Source organism: Chenopodium album, chromosome 6 (assembly GCF_948465745.1).
Source record: "Chenopodium album chromosome 6, dcCheAlbu1.1, whole genome shotgun sequence".
Lineage (NCBI taxonomy): Eukaryota > Viridiplantae > Streptophyta > Magnoliopsida > Caryophyllales > Amaranthaceae > Chenopodium > Chenopodium album.
The window spans coordinates 75,391,254-75,408,852 of record NC_137839.1 but is presented as its reverse complement, the minus strand read 5'-3'; the positions used below and the strand labels follow the sequence as shown (position 1 = coordinate 75,408,852).

The 17,599-nt window shown below is 36.4% G+C and overlaps 2 protein-coding genes and 2 pseudogenes across 4 annotated transcripts; all 4 read right to left on the bottom strand.

Annotated features, from left to right (window-relative positions):
* Nucleotides 1-473: 473 nt before the first annotated feature.
* Nucleotides 474-3,986, bottom strand: LOC145636333 (G-type lectin S-receptor-like serine/threonine-protein kinase At1g11300). Of its 2 annotated transcripts, XM_081687864.1 has the most exons (7): nucleotides 2,627-3,986; nucleotides 2,338-2,481; nucleotides 2,017-2,195; nucleotides 1,718-1,928; nucleotides 1,390-1,627; nucleotides 1,133-1,280; nucleotides 474-1,001 (listed from the first exon to the last, which is right to left on the bottom strand). In XM_081687864.1, exons 1-7 carry the CDS (start codon nucleotides 3,975-3,977, stop codon nucleotides 684-686), a joined length of 2,589 nt encoding a protein of 862 aa, XP_081543990.1. In that variant the 5' UTR covers nucleotides 3,978-3,986; the 3' UTR covers nucleotides 474-683. The 2 variants fall into 2 exon arrangements, with proteins under 2 accessions (XP_081543990.1, XP_081543991.1); XM_081687865.1 differs by lacking the exon at nucleotides 474-1,001 and having other exon boundaries at nucleotides 1,137-1,263.
* A 669-nt stretch (nucleotides 3,987-4,655) lies between these two features.
* On the bottom strand, nucleotides 4,656-5,470 carry LOC145637257 (G-type lectin S-receptor-like serine/threonine-protein kinase At1g11300; annotated as a pseudogene).
* Nucleotides 5,471-6,375: 905 nt separating this feature from the next.
* Nucleotides 6,376-11,643, bottom strand: LOC145636335 (G-type lectin S-receptor-like serine/threonine-protein kinase At1g11300; annotated as a pseudogene). The gene is made up of 10 exons (XR_014114105.1): nucleotides 11,422-11,643; nucleotides 9,602-11,306; nucleotides 9,290-9,397; nucleotides 9,036-9,199; nucleotides 8,734-8,944; nucleotides 8,392-8,629; nucleotides 8,132-8,279; nucleotides 7,451-7,743; nucleotides 6,915-6,970; nucleotides 6,376-6,766 (listed from the first exon to the last, which is right to left on the bottom strand). The product of XR_014114105.1 is annotated as a G-type lectin S-receptor-like serine/threonine-protein kinase At1g11300 (transcript).
* A 284-nt stretch (nucleotides 11,644-11,927) lies between these two features.
* On the bottom strand, nucleotides 11,928-17,330 carry LOC145636332 (G-type lectin S-receptor-like serine/threonine-protein kinase At1g11300). The gene is made up of 10 exons (XM_081687863.1): nucleotides 15,823-17,330; nucleotides 15,536-15,643; nucleotides 15,270-15,445; nucleotides 14,990-15,200; nucleotides 14,646-14,883; nucleotides 14,386-14,533; nucleotides 13,677-14,008; nucleotides 13,254-13,431; nucleotides 12,907-13,126; nucleotides 11,928-12,371 (listed from the first exon to the last, which is right to left on the bottom strand). Exons 1-7 carry the CDS (start codon nucleotides 17,108-17,110, stop codon nucleotides 13,700-13,702), a joined length of 2,478 nt encoding a protein of 825 aa, XP_081543989.1. The 5' UTR covers nucleotides 17,111-17,330; the 3' UTR covers nucleotides 11,928-12,371; nucleotides 12,907-13,126; nucleotides 13,254-13,431; nucleotides 13,677-13,699.
* Between the last annotated feature and the right edge of the window lie 269 nt (nucleotides 17,331-17,599).

The window sequence follows — 17,599 nt, the reverse complement described above, 5'->3', positions numbered from 1 at the left end:
GATTGAGCGTAGTTATCAGCTGGACATTTTATCGAACACATGGTGTGCATAGCTACAACTGAGCTGTTTTTGAGTAGATGCTAAAGATTCTCAGCGCAAAAAAAAGCACATTTCACATATTCAAAGCTCACACTTTTCAATTCTTATTACCAAGCAATATAAGGTATTTTTGAGAGTGAGGGATAGCCCAAGTGGTTAGAGTTTTCCTCCCGGTTTCAGGAAACCCCCGTCCTTATGGCTCTCTAAACACCAAAAACAAATATAAGGTAATGTTTTTGTAATTTGAACCCCTTTATTCACAACATATGGAACAGATTTAGGTCAGCATTAAACAAAACAAAGAATTGCGCGTTAAGGTTAGAGTTTGTAATTAATAACTAGAAAATATCTTATGCAACCGTTGTATATCCTACAACGGCAACCAATAATCCAAAAACCAATCAAACAATTTTTGAAACTTTTTAATTTAATGAAACCCCAAACCCCTTCCCCCACAATATTCATGTAAGAGTTGCATAGCCACATAGCGTACTTATTGTATGGAGTGTGCACTATATAGGAACTGCTTATATACATGATATTGATAAGCAATGCTTGTATAAAAGAGCTGCAATCGCATTGATCAATTACTAGATGACTAGATAGTAATCAGAGCATACACAACTCGCTGCCCCAACCTACAGTCAACGACCGCTTAATACAGTAATAGAAGCACGATCAACAGAACAATATTCATGAGCATTTTGTTGGGCTTCATTATGAGAAGCAATCCTTCTTTGTGTAAACCCAGGTTGAGTTGGATGAGGAAGATCTGTAACCTGACTCTCAATCATCGAAATAACCATGGAAACGCTCGGTCTATCCTCAGGAACTTCTTGCACACATAGCAGTCCTAGTTGTATGCACTTCAAAATCTCAGCATGGCGAGTAGATTCTGAATTTTCTGATATTGTTGGATCAATCAATGACAAAATATTGTCCTCGTTCCACAAATTCCATGCCTAAAACCATAAGAAGCATTAGTTTAGATGGTAAATGCACCGCCTTTCATATGAAGGCAAGCCACACAAGCAGAGAAATCATGGTAATAGATACCCAAAATATAGATATGGAATGTTATTAGATATCTTACATGACCTAAAAGGCTCGAGCATTCCTCGTCCTTGAAGCTACTGTTCCTTCTTCCACTTAAAACCTCCAGTAGTAGCACCCCAAAGCTGAACACGTCTGACTTTTCTGAAAACCGACCTTCCATTGCATACTCTGGAGACATATAACCACTGCATATAAAGCAAAAGAATGTAGGAGTACATGGAATAGCTCAGTACCCAATTGAAATGTTATATTCTATTTTATTTACAGAAGAAAGGTTTATGAACTATGACTCACTAGGTGCCAACAATCCTATTGGTGTCGCCTTGGTCTTGGTTGCCACCAAATATCCTTGCCATGCCAAAGTCTGATATCTTAGGATTGAGATTGCCATCTAACAATATGTTGCTTGCTTTAAGATCCCTGTGAATAATCCTTAATCTAGAATCTCGATGAAGGTAAAGAAGTCCTCGGCATATGCCAAGGATGATGTTTAGTCGCTTTTCCCAGTCCAGAATCTTCTGATATGTTGGATCTGAGAATTTACAATTGTGGCATTAGCCATACAAAGATAACAAAATACCAATAGTAGGATTATGTTCTTATAGATATAACCACAAATTACCAAAGAGAAGTGCATCCAAGCTCTTATTTGGCATTAATTCGTACACCAGCATTTTTTCTATTCCTTCAACACAGCACCCCAGCAGCTTGACAAGATTTCTGTGCTGAAGTTTTGAAATAACCAACACTTCAGTCATAAACTCCTCAAGTCCTTGCCCAGATGCTTTTGAAAGTCTTTTGACCGCTATCTCCTGTCCATCTTCAAATTTTCCCTGAAAAAAAACCATTACATCTTCAAGTTCAGCCGTTTAGGTCCCCACTCACAAAAGGAAAAGTTTGTTTTCTCTTCAGTGCATTTACCTTGTACACGGTGCCAAAACCACCTCGCCCAAGCTTGTTACTATCCTGGAAATTGTCTGTTGCAATTGCCAACTTTTTCAATCCAAACACTGGTAAATCTCCAACTTCAGCTTTACTAGTTCTGCCTTTAAGCATAGTGTTTTGCAGTAACGTCTCCTTGCTCGTAATTCTCATTACTCCTACAGCAAAATTGTCCTATCAGAAAATACAGCCTAAAAACAATACTTCCAAGTAGCTATATCAGTAATGTCACCCATATGAAGTATGACGTATAAGTGAATTAGAAAAAAAAGAAAAAAAAAAAAAAAAGGAAGAACTCACCATTTCTTTGACGCATCCACCTCCATACAAAGTACATGATGGCAGCAGCCGTAGTTATTCCAATAATAACCATCACTACTAGAATAATGTTCCTTTTTCTAGTTTTAGCTTGCTTTGGTTGTTGCTTCTGCTGATTACTTTTACCTGAAAACAGAACAAAATCATCATTATTCAGTAATTCAACTCTCATGTACAAGAATATAAAATGCCAAACCGGTGATGATGCAAGCCTGCAATACAAGTCTATGGGAGTAACACAAAGGGCAAGAGGTTAGAAACGGAGATGCACCTAATTCTGAATAAGCCAACCGAAGGGAAAGATCCATGCCCTGATTATAAAAATTATTTGTGTCAATTAAGCTGCCATTCCAGATCATACAACCAATACTTGAAAAATAAGAATAAGCATTACACGAACACTTTCCTAAGCACCGACTCCTACAATCATCTTCTCCATTTGCAGAAAACCACTCAGCATTATCTGGTACTTTCACATTTCCCAACTTCCAAAACACATCTGCTCTGTCTCCCTTAGTCTCACACAGCAGTGAAGTTCTACGAACACAACCATCCGTCCAATTTCCTTTGCTCCATTCTTCATAGTTTTTTGGCACAAAGCCTTTTAAGCAGCCACATATAATTGAATTTGTTTGGTTACAAATCCCAAATGCTCCACACTTTCCATAATTATTACAGTCAAACTCTTGAGCACTCCATATAACTTCCCACTTTCTACTGCCTGTATTCCATTCTTTCTGGACAAGACTTCCATCATAACTCACTACAAAGTGTTGTTGAGTTGACTGGTTCCCCGAAGGATATCCAAAGTATGTTGTTCCATCGTTGTCAGTTAAAATGCTAAGAACTGAACCTTTTCCAAGGAATATATTTCCATTCCATGGGCTATTTCTCCAATTAGGATGATCATCATTCCATAGAAAAACTTGAGGAGGAACAAGAGTGTTAATACCAACAGTGAATTTACCACTGGATGGATCTGAAGGGCTCTTCCATGACTGAAATAGGTCTTGCTTGTTCCTCTCACTCTCATGAATGGTAAATTTCATTTGTGGCAAAAATGAATCTGTAGGATGCTCAAAACTCTGCCAGACATTGAGCTCACTAGCATTTGAACGCAAAACAAGATTTCCTGAGTCTAGAAGCTCAACAACTAAATTATTCTCCTGTTGAGATACATTTGATGACCAAAGCACCTCATTTTTCCCATCCATAAGTTGAAGATTTCCATCTTTTGATATTTTGAACACCCCAGAGGAATCATTAATTGGGTTTTCCCTGTTGCCTACCCATACCACTTCCAACTTATCAGACTCCTGATTACTATACCATATCCCAACATAACGATTCGTCGTGTTAATGGGGCTGAAAAAACCAAATTTGAACATGCCATTACTAGACTCTATTGTTTCAGGGTCTCTAAGAAACTGAGTGGTTGTAATATTGTTTCGAGCAATACTAAACTCAAAGAGAGAAATAAAACAGAGAAACAAAACAAACATGTGCATATAAGCCATAATTTTCACTGAGGATTTTCTCCTATGATAATACCTTAAAGAAAACAAAAAAAATAAAAAAAATTCAGACGCTTTGCATATGCTTTTTATGATTAAAACATCCATCCAATCAACTAAGACTCTGTTTGTTCTCATATAGTTAGTCAATGCTAATTAGTGGCTCAGTTTTTGCCTTGTAGCATGTATTAGGATTTAGAGCAACTTGTCAGCTTTGTCTATACTCTTTGAGAACCCAATTTTGAATTTTATTTTGGTGCTTTCCCATACATTTTAATCAGACAAAAGCGTGTGTTAGAATTTCAGGGTTGACAAATAAATGTTAGGAATGTAGCTTAAGTGCTGCACCCATAATCACTATGACTGTTATGATTACTTTCCACTTAGGAAAACTTGCCAAAAATCACCAAAAATAAGATTTTTGTTAGAAACTTCCTTTTAACAATATTTTTGAAAGAAGATGCCTTAGTTGAATTCCTTGATTTCCTTTTTCAAGTGCTACCCACCCACGTGCATGGCATTTGACCACTAAAAAGTTATGTCCTTCGGTTTACTAGTGTCACTTAGAAGACAAAGGAACATTAACATGCATCATCAATCTTACAAAGCCAACGAGTATTGATATAAGGAAAAACAGAAAAAACTGATAATTAATAAGAACTAGCAGAACATAAAAAAATTAAACGAAAGGGGATAAACTAAAGACATTAAGAAGATCACCTATTTCTGAATGAGCAAGCCGAATGAAAATATCAGGACCAACAGGAGCGAAATTCTGTATGTCAATCAAGCTTGGTCATTCCTTGGTTGAAAGCCCCTCAAGCAACTACAGATTGGCAAACTATTCGAGTTACAACTCCCAAATTCTCCACACTTTCCATGTATATCACATTCAGATTCTAGGGAATTCCATTCAATTTTCCAATCCTTTTTATCGTCTTGCCAATCTTTTTCTGACAACCTACCGTCATAAGTCAGCACATAGTATTTCGTCAGCCTTTTGGATATGGAAGAAACTGATATGCTAACTGTGCCTTTATTGTCATTTTCAAGATTAAATCCATCAACCTGTGCAAAATAGTACATAGCCCGTATCCCCATCAACACTTGACCATTCCAAGGTCCTGATCGCCAATAAGGACGAACACCATCCCAGATGAAAACTTCATAAAGCCTACGGTGATTAATACCAACTGTAAACCGTCCATCTGATGGATCAGAAGCGCTCTTCCAAGATGTAACAAGCGGTGATATGGTTGAATTCTCATCAAAATACATATACATATTTTGCAACATTGAATCTGTAGGATGGTCAAAACTCTGCCAGATGATATTCCCACTAGAAGATAAAACTAAGTTTCCAGAATCCAGAAGTTGAGCAACAGAAGAATTAACCTTATAATTACCTGATATGTTTGATGACCAAATACTTTTGTTTTTTCCATCCAATAGTTGAAGATTTCCATCTCCGGAAATTTTAAGCACCCCTGAAGAATCACTAAGAGGGTTATTTCTGTTCGCTACTCATACCACTTTTAATTGATTAGCAACCTCCTTAGTATACCAGATTCCAACATAGCGATATGTTGAGTTAATGGGGCTGAAAAACCCAAACTTGAAAATGGCATTACTAGACTCTAGAGTTTCCAGGTCTCTAAGAGATTGAGTGGTTGTAATATCTCGTCGAGCTGAACCAAACTCATAGACCCAAAACCAAGTGATAAAGAGCACGAGGATATGGACATAACTCATAATATTAGGTAGAGAGGACAAACAATCAGGATTCAGGAACCTTTGCATATGCCTTGATACCTTTTTGAGCCTGAACTTTGGTCTTCCCTTCGTAATTGGGGGCTCAGTTTTTGCATTGCAAATTCCTGTTTTTCTAATTTTGTTTCATTGTTGACTAACTAACCTTGTTACTAGAAGTTTCGTAAGCTAATAACTTCTCCCACTGAGGCAAAAATCATATTAGAAACGCCCATTTCAATTCTCAGCAGTCATCACTATGCTTTACTATTTTCCTTGTACAAGTTGGCCATTATGCACAGCCTTCCAATCATAGTCAAATATATAGAATCAGAAGCTTCATAACCTTTAAACTTTATTCATTTATTTATATATGAATATTATAAAGCATTGTATCCATGCCCAATGGCAATAATGCAATATACTTCTCTTGTTTATACTTAATTGACACAATTCTTTTATCCTATTTCTCAATGCACAAATCCAACCATCAATACCTTTTATGATTGACAAACAAAAAATAAACATCTGATAATATGTATTTGAGACAGATATAACAATATCTGACAATATTTTCAGTATGTATTGATGAGTCCTTAGTCTATTGGCAAAGACAGGGGGCTTATGTATAATAGATTACAGGTTTTAATCCCCATCCCCACTTTGTAATATGTAATGTCCTAATGGCTCAATTGCACCCAAAAAAATGAATATTACATATGGCACATAAACAGTCAACTGATACTATATGAGAGTATGTGAAAAATGATTAAGTCAAACTGTATTAACTAAAAAAAATTAAGCAGTACACAACTTTGTAGACAATAATTACAAAATTAAGGAAACTTTGTCAAAATATGTTGGATCTGAGTTTTAAGATTGTTTCATCAATCACATAAAGACAAAGACTAATGACCAAAGATCATCTTACCATGTAGGATAAGAGCTTCAGAATATGTGCACCATATATATTTATACAACAGCATTTTCTCTTCTCCTTCTATACAGCACCGCACTCTGCAGCAGCTTGACAAGATTTCATGATGAAGTTTTGAGGTAATCAACAATTCAACGCTTCAGTCATGAACTCTTGAGTCCTTGCCTAGATGTTTCTGAAAGTTTTTTAATCACTACCTCTTGTTCATCTTCTGTTTTTCCAGCATAAACATAACAACTTCAGATTTCCAGTTACAGCCTTGCTGGTAATCAGCGCCCCCAACACCCCCTCCTTTTCTTAAAAAAAAAAAAGAAGAAAAAACCCCGACATACAAAAAAAATATAGGAAAAAAAAGTTACCTTCTCCACTGCGCCAAGACCACCTTGCCCAAGCTTGTTAATATCCTGAACGTGGTCTGTCACAATTGCCAACCAATCCAAATCCAAACAATAGTAAATCACCAACTTCAACTTTACTAGTTCTATGCACAATATACGTGAGATTGATGATGGCAACTGTAGCTATTTGTAAAATACAAAAATAAAAAAAAAAATAAATAAATAAAAAAAAAAAAAACCATAACTATCACTATAAATAATACTTCCTCCGTTAACTATTATTTGCAACAAAGCAAATAACCGTTAACGGAGGTAGTTAACGGAGGTAGTATTTTTGTTTTGCTAGCTAGAATACCTTATCACCATTAACTCAAAAATGATAAATGTTGAAACAATATGAAATGGACCTGGGCAACCCAAATAAAGAGGAGGAGAGTTTGGTCCACAAACAAGGCTTTGGAGCTTTCACACTAAAACCAATTGGCAATAGTAGGAGTAACTCCTCTACCTTATAAAGTGGAACTACCTCTCCTCTTTCTCCAATGTGGGACACTCACAAGTGGGCTACAATGGGTTTCAACAAAAAACATTCACGGCCATTGCGTTGGGCTTCGTTCAAAGAAACAATTCTTCTTAATGTAAAGCCAGGTTGTGTTGGACGAGGTAGCTCAATTACTTCACTCTCTATCATGGAAACAACCATAGCAATGCTTGGTCAATCTTCAGGAAATTCTTGCACAGACAATAGTCCTACTTGTATGCACCTCAAGATCTCTAACTGGAAGGTGGAGTCTGAAATTGTTGGATCAATCAATGACAATATATCATCCTCATTCCATAATTTCCATGCCTAAAACCATAGAAACAATAAAGATTTAACAATCAATATGCACAATATTTAAAGATTAGAGCAAAGCAGGGTAACCCAGGTCATTGCAACATATAATTTGAATCTCACAAAATGTGAATAAATCAATGAAAAAAACAGGCAATGAGAAAAGAAGATTCTCAAGGTTCCCAAGGAGAGAGCAGCTTAGCATGTGACAAGCTGCGCATCCCCAATTTTAAAAATATATTAGCAATGTGTATGTAGTTACCCAGGAAGAGTGTGGAGGGTAGTTTATTTACTTTTAATTTTTAAACAACAAAACTAAAGACTCGTGTCAATTAACAAAGGAGAAAGTTAAAAAGTAGATTATTTGAAATTGATGTTGAAATGACAGTATAGAATATCTTACGTGACTTAAGAGGTTCCAAGTATCCTCATCAGTAAAGCTATTGTTCCTTCTTCCACTTACAATCTCTAGTAGCAGCACCCCAAAGCTGAACACATCTGACTTTTCTGAGAATCGGCCTTCCATTGCATACTCTGGAGACATATAGCCACTGTATTCCGAGCAGAAAAGAAATTAGGAAAAAGATGCATTAGTTCTGTGATCAGTAAAAAGGTTCAATTCTGTTTAGTTCATAGTAACAATAAACATGGGCAGGAACTCACTATGTGCCGACAATCCTTTGAGTGTCACCTTGGTCTTGATTGCTTTCAAAAATCCTTGCCATTCCAAAGTCAGATATCTTGGGATTCAGATTGACATCCAATAAAATGTTGCTTGCTTTAAGATTTCTATGAATAATCCTTAATCTAGAATCTGTATGAAGGTAAAGGAGACCTCTATATATCCCTTTGATTATGTTGAAGCGCTTCAACCAGTCAAAATGTTCCCGATTTGAGAGATCTGAGTATAAAAAACACAGAACAGTACATCTATCGCCATAAGAACTAAAATAAATTGACAGATTGGATAAATTGGCCTAAGGTATTCAAAAGTTATGAACAAACCGAAGAGGAAAGCATCCAAACTCTTATTTGGCATGTATTCATACACCAATAGTTTCTCTTCTGCTTCTACACAGCAGCCCAATAATCTGACAAGATTTCTGTGTTGAAGTTTCAAGATTACAACCACTTCATTCATAAATTCTTGTGGGCCTTGCACAGATGCTGTGTAGAGTCTTTTTACAGCTATCTCTTGTCCATCTTCCAGTAATCCCTATAAAAGGTGATCTGATCTTTATACCAATGTTATATACATATGTATGCACTGCATAATAGTTCTCAGTAAAATAAAAGCAGTTAATTACCATGTATACCTGACCAAAACCACCTCGACCTAGCTTGTTGCTTTTGGAAAAGCTGCTAGTTGCAGCAACCAAATCTCTGTATTTAAATAAAGGCAAATCATGGAAATCAACAGCCCCAACCTTGTAATGTTTCCATTTTGCTTCATTGTTTCTTGATGTCTTCCCTGCTAAAGCAATAGTAAAATATATATATAAATGATGCTAGACAAAATTATGCAAACAAAAATAGTTGGTGAAAGTTCAGAAAATGTCACCATATTGTTGATGCATCCTCCTCCATAACTCGTAGAGGAAACTGGCTAATACAGAAGTACTCATAATCACAGTGACTGCAATAATTACTTTCCATTTGCTGGTGTCATCTACTTGATAAAAGCAAGTTTGCACACATGAACAATCATATGAACTCATTTAGTAACATTCCACTTATCTCAACATTATAAAAATAAATTAATTAATAAATCAATTTGAATTCTTCTGGACAATTTTTTTTTCAAAAATTTATCAATGCACCACGTAGACGCAAGAAGAGCAGGAAAAACTATCAGAAACAGAAAATTGATCACCTAGTTCTGAACGAGCCAATCGAATGAAAAGATCGACACCGACAGGGGAGAAATCCTGTATATCGATCAAGCTTCCATTCCAAATCATACACCCAAAACCCAAACAATAAGCATAAGATGAACACAAACAATTCTTTAGGCACAGTCTCTTGCAATTCTGTTCATCATCTGAAAGCAACCACTCAGCATTATCTGGCACTTTCATATTCCTTAACCTCAAAAACCCATCTTCTACCCCTCTTATAGTACCACACTGCAACTTTGTTCGTCGAATACACCCACTACTCCAATACCCTGCACTCCATTCTTCGATATTGCTCGGTTCAAAGCCCCTCAAGCAACTACAAATTGGTGAATTATGTGAATTACAGCTCCCAAATTCTCCACACTTTCCATACATATCACACACACACTCAGTCTCAGGTTCTAGGCTCTGCCATAAAACAGTCCAATCCCCTTTATCATCGTTCCAATCTTTTTGTAACACTACACCATCATGAGTCAATACGTAATGTTGTGTAATTCTTTCATTCACGAAAGAAAATGATAGGCTAAATGTGCCTTCTTTGTCATTTTCAAAATGAAATTTATCAACTGGTGCAAAATAATACATAGATCGCACTCCAATAAACACATGACCATCCCAAGGGCCTGATCGCCAATAAGGGTGGTCACCATCCCAAATGAAAATTTCAGTAAGCTTGCGATGATTAATACCAGCAGTGAAACGTCCAAGTGATGGATCCGATCCACTCTTCCAAGACGAAAGCAGTGACCTTGTGTTTGTTTTCTCATTAAAAGTTAGTTCCATAACTGGCAACATCAAGTTCACAGGATGGTCAAAACTCTGCCAGATAATATCACCAGTTGCATTTGAGAGTAAAACAAGGTTTCCAGTATCCAAAAGTTGGGCAGCAGAAGCATTTATTTCACTATTAATTATTTTTGATGACCAAATACTCTGGTTTTGTCCATCCAAAAGCTGAAGATTTCCATCCCCAGATGTCTTAAGCACCCCAGAAATCAGTCAGTGGGTTTTCCCTGTTGGCTACCCATACCACTTCTAATTGGTCAGCAACCTTCTTGTTATACCAGATTCCGACATAGCGATTCGTTGAGTTAACAGGGCTGAAGAATCCTAACTTAAAATGACCTCTACTAGACTCCAATGTTTCTGAATCTCTAAGCAATTTAGTGGCTATATTATCACCTCGAGCCAAACCAAATTGCTCAAAGACCCAAAACCAAGAGAACAAGAGCACAAGGGTGTGAGCATAAGCCATGATATCAAATTATCAAGTAGAAAGTAATCAACTTTTAGAGAGTAAAAAATCTGGAGCTATGTTTATGCCTTAGTTTATTTAAGATAACACCCAAAATTTTTTGGTATTTCCAATACAATTGGTTTATCCTTTGTGGGTTCAATTGAAGCAGCTGTCAGCCTGTCAGCAAATTACAGTTTTCGTGTCACACTGGTGTTGCTTTCAAATTATTTTCTATTATTATTGTTGATGACTATTCAAAGAAATAATCTTCTCCATTTCAACTGATGTCACACAAAATCTCAGTGAGGCAATTTAACAAACATTTAGTGTGCATACAAGAAATATGCATAATAATAAAACGCTTACCTTAAATGGAGTACTATGAACTTATTTTCTGGGTTGCCCATTTGAATCCTAGCACTTTGCTTGCAATTGACGATCTAATTCCAATCATAAGTGATTTAGTAAATCAAAAACAAAAACAAAATTTAAAAAACAAAATATTAAAGAGAGAAAAAAAAAAAAAAAATCTTAAGTCTTGAATACTACTAGTACCTGATTCATTTCAAGTACTTCTCCAGAATCCAGACTATTTAAGAAGAGAAGAAATGGAGAGCAAACTCAATTCATTAGTGGGGCTGTTGAGTTCTTGGTATCTATTGTTCTTGCAATTTGATCACTCAAATTAGAAGATTTTTCAAACTAATTACAAAAATGTCACTAGACTTGTCGCCTCTTACTTTTGGCCTTTTGGGTATGGTACAAGATTTATATGGTACGGAGTAATGAAATTCGTATACTTTAGGAGTCACGTTAAAATATGGTAATGAAATACGTATACCACAGGAGTCACGTTAAAATAGAGTTTCAAAAGAAATCTCACCTCGTCTATGTGTTTCATAGTTCAAAATCAATCCGGTTAATGCAAGGTATTAGGCGTACAATCGCACAAGGAAGTGATGGAATTGAATGAGTACCATTCAATTTCACCCCTAGACTTGTACATAGGTATTCTTACAGCAGTATGATTAACTAAGAAAGTTAAGAGATGCAACAAAGAATTGAAAGTTGGCAATGTCTGATATCTGCAAATTCATACTTGGTATGATCTCTAACAAGAATTAGTTTCTGTCAAAAATTATTCTAGGCAGAAATGGCCACTACATACTAATCACAACATACACAACTCAGTGCCCAAAATGGCAGTTATCGACCACTTAAGGAAGTAATAGATACAGGATTAAGAGAACCATTTTCATGATCATTTAGTTGAGCTTTATAAACTCTTCTTTGAGTAAAGAAGGTTGAAATGGACAAGGTAGATAGGTAACCTCACTCTCAATCATCGAAAGAACCATAGAAATACTCGGTCTATCATCAGAAAACTCTTGCACGCATAGCAGTCCTAGTTGTACACACTTCAAATTTTCTGCATGGAAGGTTGATTCTGAAATTGTTGGATCAATCAGTGACAGAACAGTGCCATCAATCCACAATATCCATGCCTAAAATGTAAAAGCAATTAGGTTAGATGTTTAGTACTCTTTACATAACCGTTCACTTAGAGACGAAGAGAGCAAAGTTCGTAGAGCTAAACTAAACTAGTGCAGAGTTTTTATGCAATTTCCAGCATGAGCGGTTACCAGACCCATATGGTTAGGCCATATGCTGTAGCCTGTAGGTGTAACAAGACTTACAAGAAAGGAGACCATGTACACAACTTTTGTAACATAATTAACATTTTTAAACTTGAGGAAGAAAACAATAACTTGAGGAAGAAAACAATGTCACCCGCATTCACACTCTAAAACCTGACTTTGAGATTATAAAAAAAAAAATGTTGGAATGGACAACTTAACCAAAATTAGGTGAGGAATTGAAACTTAAGGTTTAAAGATTGTTGTAATTTAAAGCTATGCCTAGGATAATAATGATACGCTTTTTCTAGTCCAGAATCTCCTAACAAGTTGGATCTGAGTTTTAAAGATTGTTGCATTAATTACACTAAGAAAGACAACTAATGACCAGAGATCATCTTACCAAGTAGGATAATGAGCTTAAGAATGTATGCACAATTAATAACACCGGCCTTTCTCTTCTCCTTCTATACAGCACCGTGGTCTGCAGCAGCTCGACAAGATTTCATGATGAAGTTTAAGATAACCAACAATTCAACACTTCAGTCATGAATTCTTGAGTCCTTGACCAGATGTTTCCGAAAGTTTTCTAATCACTATCTTTTGTTCATCTTCTGTTTTTCCTGAATAAACATAAAAATTTCAGATTTCCAGTTACAGCTTTGCTGGTAAATTATCCCCTGCAGCCCCAAAAAAAAAAAATCCCCGCATACGAAAAAAAGGAAAAAAAAAAAAAGAATTTGCAATTACCTTCCCCACTGCGCCAAGACCACATTGGCCAAGCTTGTTAATATCATGAAAGTGGTCTGTCACAATTGCCAACTAATCCAGATCCAAACACTAGTAAATCACCAACTTCAACTTTACTAGTTCCGTATTTAGTCATGGAGTTTTGCAATGGTCTCCTTTCTTGTAACTCTTGTTACACCTACAGCATCAATTTATCAGAAAACTTGGCCAATAAATTATGTTGATTCTGTTGCGTAAAGAGCAATATAGTGAATGAAAAAGAGATGGACCTCACCATTTCCTTGACATGTCCACCTCCATGTACAATATATGATGAGATTGATGATGGCAACTATAGCTATTTTTAGGAAAAACCAATAACCATCACTATAAATACTATTTTTGTTATCACTAGTCATAATACATAAATGTTACCGGACTTACCGCTCTCTGCTCAAAACTGCTAGTCACCGACCACCTATGGAACTAATTGAAACACCATTAACTGAAAAACATTCACGGCCATTGCGTTGGGCTTCGTTCAAAGAACCAACTCTTCTTAATGTAAAGCCAGGTTGTGTTGGACGAGGAAGCTCTATTACTTCACTCTCTATCATGGAAACAGCCATGGTAATGCTTGGTCTATCTTCAGGAAATTCTTGCACAGACAATAGTCCTACTTGTATGCACCTCAAGATCTCCAACCGAAAGGTGGGCTCTGAAATTGTTGGATCAATCAATGACAATATATCATCCTTATTCCATAATTTCCATGCCTAAAGCCATAGAAACAATAAAGATTAACAATCAATATTCACACTATTTACAGACGAGAGCAAAGCAGGGTTACCCAGGTCATTGCAACAGATGTTTTGAATCCCACAAAATATGAAAAAAACAATAAAAAAAAAACTGGCAATGTGAGTAAAGAAGATTCTTAAGGTTCCTCCGGAGAGAGCAGCTGAGCATGAGACGAGCTATATCCCCAATTTTGTAAATATGAACAATGTGTATGTAATTACCCAGGAAGAGTGTGGGAGTAGTTTATTTACTTTTAAACAACAAAATTGAGGACTCGTGTCTATCAATAAAGGTGAAAGTTAAAACTAGATATTTGACATTGATGTTGAATCGACAGTACAGAATATCTTACGTGACTTAATAGGTTCCATGTATCCTCATCAGTAAAGCTATTGTTCCTTCTTCCACTAACAATCTCTAGTAGCAGCACCCCAAAGCTGAACACATCTGACTTCTCTGAGTATCGGCCTTCCATTGCATACTCTGGAGACATATAACCACTGTATTCCGAGAAGAACGGAAATTAAGAAAAAGATGCATTAGTCCAATGATTAGCAAAAAGGTTCAATTTCGTTTATTTTATAGTAAGAATAAACATGGGCAGGAACTCACTAGGTGCCAACAATCCTTTGGGTGTCACCTTGGTCTTGATTGTTTTCAAAAATCCTTGCCATCCCAAAGTCAGATATCTTGGGATTAAGATTGTCATCCAATAAAATGTTGCTTGCTTTAAGATCTCTATGAATAATCCTTAATCTAGAATCTCTATGAAGGTAAAGGAGACCTCTACATATCCCTTTGATTATGTTGAAGCGCTTCAACCAGTCCAAATGTTCCCGGTTTGAGTGATCTGAGTATTAAAAAAACACAGAACAGTACATCTATTGCCACTAGAACTAAAAATTGATTAATAAAATGGATGAATGTCTAAGATACTCAAAAGTTATGGTTCAAACCAAAGAGGAAAGCATCCAAACTCTTATTTGGCATGTATTCATACACCAATAGTTTCTCTTCTCCTTCTACACAACAGCCCAACAATCTGACAAGATTTCTGTGTTGAAGTTTCGAGATTACAACTACTTCATTCATAAATTCTTGTGGGCCTTGCATAGATGCTGTAGAGAGTCTTTTTACAGCTATCTCTTGTCCATCTTCCAGAATTCCCTATAAAAGGTCATCTAATCTTCAGACCAATGTTCTCTCCACTATATTACAGTAAAAGCAATTAATTACCTTGTACACCAGACCAAATCCACCTCGACCTAGCTTGTTGTTTTCAGAAAAGCTGCTAGTTGCAGCCATCAACTCTTTTAATTTAAACAAAGGTAAACCATGGTAACCATTATGACTTATTCCAGCCCCGACTCTGTAATATTTCCATTTTGCTTCATTGTTTGTTGATGTCTTCCCTGCTTAAGCAACAGCATTATAAATCAATGTTGCTAGACAAAAAATTGTAGACTACAAAAAACAGTTGGTGAAAGGGCAGAAGATGTCACCATATCGTTGATCCATCCACCTCCATAAACAGTATAGGAATATGGCTAGTGTAGAAGTACCCATAATCACTATGACTGCAATAATTACTTTCTGTTTGCTGTTGTCACCTACTTAAAGCAAATTTACACACATAATTAACCATATAAACTCGTATAAATTCCACTTATCTCAGCATTATAAATTAATTAATTTTATTACTCTTGAACAATTGGTTTTTTCATTAAACTGTGTATCACATAGGAGCAAGCAGAACACAAAAAACTATCAGATAAAGGGAAATGGTCACCTAGTTCTGAATGAGCCAATCGAATGAAAAGATCAACACCAACAGGGGAGAAATCCTGTATGTCAATCAAGCTTCCATTCCAGATCATACACCCAAAACCCAAATAATAAGCATAAGATGAGCACAAACAATTCTTTAGGCACAGTCTCCTGCAATTTTGTTCATCATCTGAAAGCAACCACTCAGCATTGTCTGGCACTTTCATATTCCTTAACCTCAAAAACCCATCTTCTTCCCCTTCTATGGTACCACACTGCAATTGTGTTCTTCGAACACACCCACTACTCCAATTCCCTGCACTCCATTCTTCGTGATTTCTTGGTTCAAAGCCCTTCAAGCAGCTACAAATTGGTGAACGACGTGAATTACAGCTCCCAAATTCTCCACACTTTCCATATATATCACACTCAGTCTCAGATTCTAACGTCTGCCATAAAATTTTCCAATCACTTTTATCATCTTTCCAATCTTTTTGTAGCACCACACCATCATGAGTTAATACATAGTGTTGCGTAACTCTATCATTCGCAGAAGAAAATGATAAACTAATTGCACCTTCATTGTCATCTTCAAAATGAAATCCTTTAACTGGTGCCAAGTAATACATAGACCGTACTCCAATAAACACATGACCATCCCAAGGACCTGATCGCCAATAAGGGCGGTCACCATCCCAGATGAAAATTTCAGTAAGCTTGCGGTGATATATACCAGAAGTGAAACGTCCAGTTGATGGATCTGAAGCACTCTTCCAAGACGAAAGCAGTGATCTTGTCTTTGTTTTCTCATCAACGGTTAGCTTCATAAGTGGCAACATCGAGTTTACAGGATGGTCAAAACTCTGCCAGATGATATCCCCAGTGGCATTTGAGAGTAAAACAAGGTTTCCAGTATCCAAAAGCTGAGCAGCAGAAGCATTTACTGCATTATCTTTTATCTCTGATGACCAAATACTCTTGTTATGTCCATCCAAAAGCTGAAGATTTCCATCCCCAGATATCTTAAGCACCCCAGAAGAATCACTCAGTGGGTTTTCCCTGTTGGCTACCCATACCACTTCTAATTGATCAACAACCTCCTTATTATACCAAATTCCAACATAGCGATTCTTTGAGTTAACAGGGCTGAAAAATCCTAGCTTGAAATAACCTCTACTAGACTTCAGTGTTTCTGAATCTCTAAGAAACTGAGTAGCTGTAATATCTCCTCCAACGGAACCAAATTGCTCAAAGACCCAAAACCAAGAGAACAAGAGCACAAGGGTGAGGACATAACTCGCATAAGCCATGATATCAAGTAGAAAGCAATCAACTTTCAGAGGGTAGAATATTTGGAGCTTATCTTATGCCTTAATTTAATTTAACACCCAAATTTTTGGTCTTTCCTCAATAAAAGTCTTATCTAATTGAAGCAACTATCAGCTCTGAGTTAAGACTTTTCTTAAGAAGCAAAGTTCAGTCTTCGTGTCACACTAGTATTGTTTTCAAACTTTCTCTATGGTTTTTTTTTTAAGTTGATGACTTTTCAAATAATTGGACTTCTTCATTTTTATTGGTGTTGTACAAAATCTCAGTGAGGCAAATCAACAAACAGTTGGTGTGCATACAAAAAATACACAAATTAAAGTAATTACCTTAATCGAGTATTATGTTCTTATTTTCTGGGTTGCCCATTTTGAATCTCTTGCACATTGCTTGCAATTGTCCCAGTAGAAAAGTTTGCAGCATATGGTGGTGATCTGTATTTCAGTATTTTCAATCATACGTGATTTATAGGA

Coding starts and splice junctions, on each gene's coding strand:
- LOC145636332 (XM_081687863.1), bottom strand. CDS start 17,110: ATGGCTTATGCGAGTTATGTCCTCACCCTTGTGCTCTTGTTCTCTTGG. Junction 15,446..15,535: donor GTGGATGGATCAACGATATG/GTGACATCTTCT, acceptor TTGCTTAAGCAG/GGAAGACATCAACAAACAAT. Junction 15,201..15,269: donor GATTTGGTCTGGTGTACAAG/GTAATTAATTGC, acceptor GACCTTTTATAG/GGAATTCTGGAAGATGGACA.
- LOC145636333 (XM_081687864.1), bottom strand. CDS start 3,977: ATGGATGTTTTAATCATAAAAAGCATATGCAAAGCGTCTGAATTTTTT. Junction 2,482..2,626: donor GTTGGCTTATTCAGAATTAG/GTGCATCTCCGT, acceptor TTCTGTTTTCAG/GTAAAAGTAATCAGCAGAAG. Junction 1,628..1,717: donor CTTGGATGCACTTCTCTTTG/GTAATTTGTGGT, acceptor GTAAATTCTCAG/ATCCAACATATCAGAAGATT.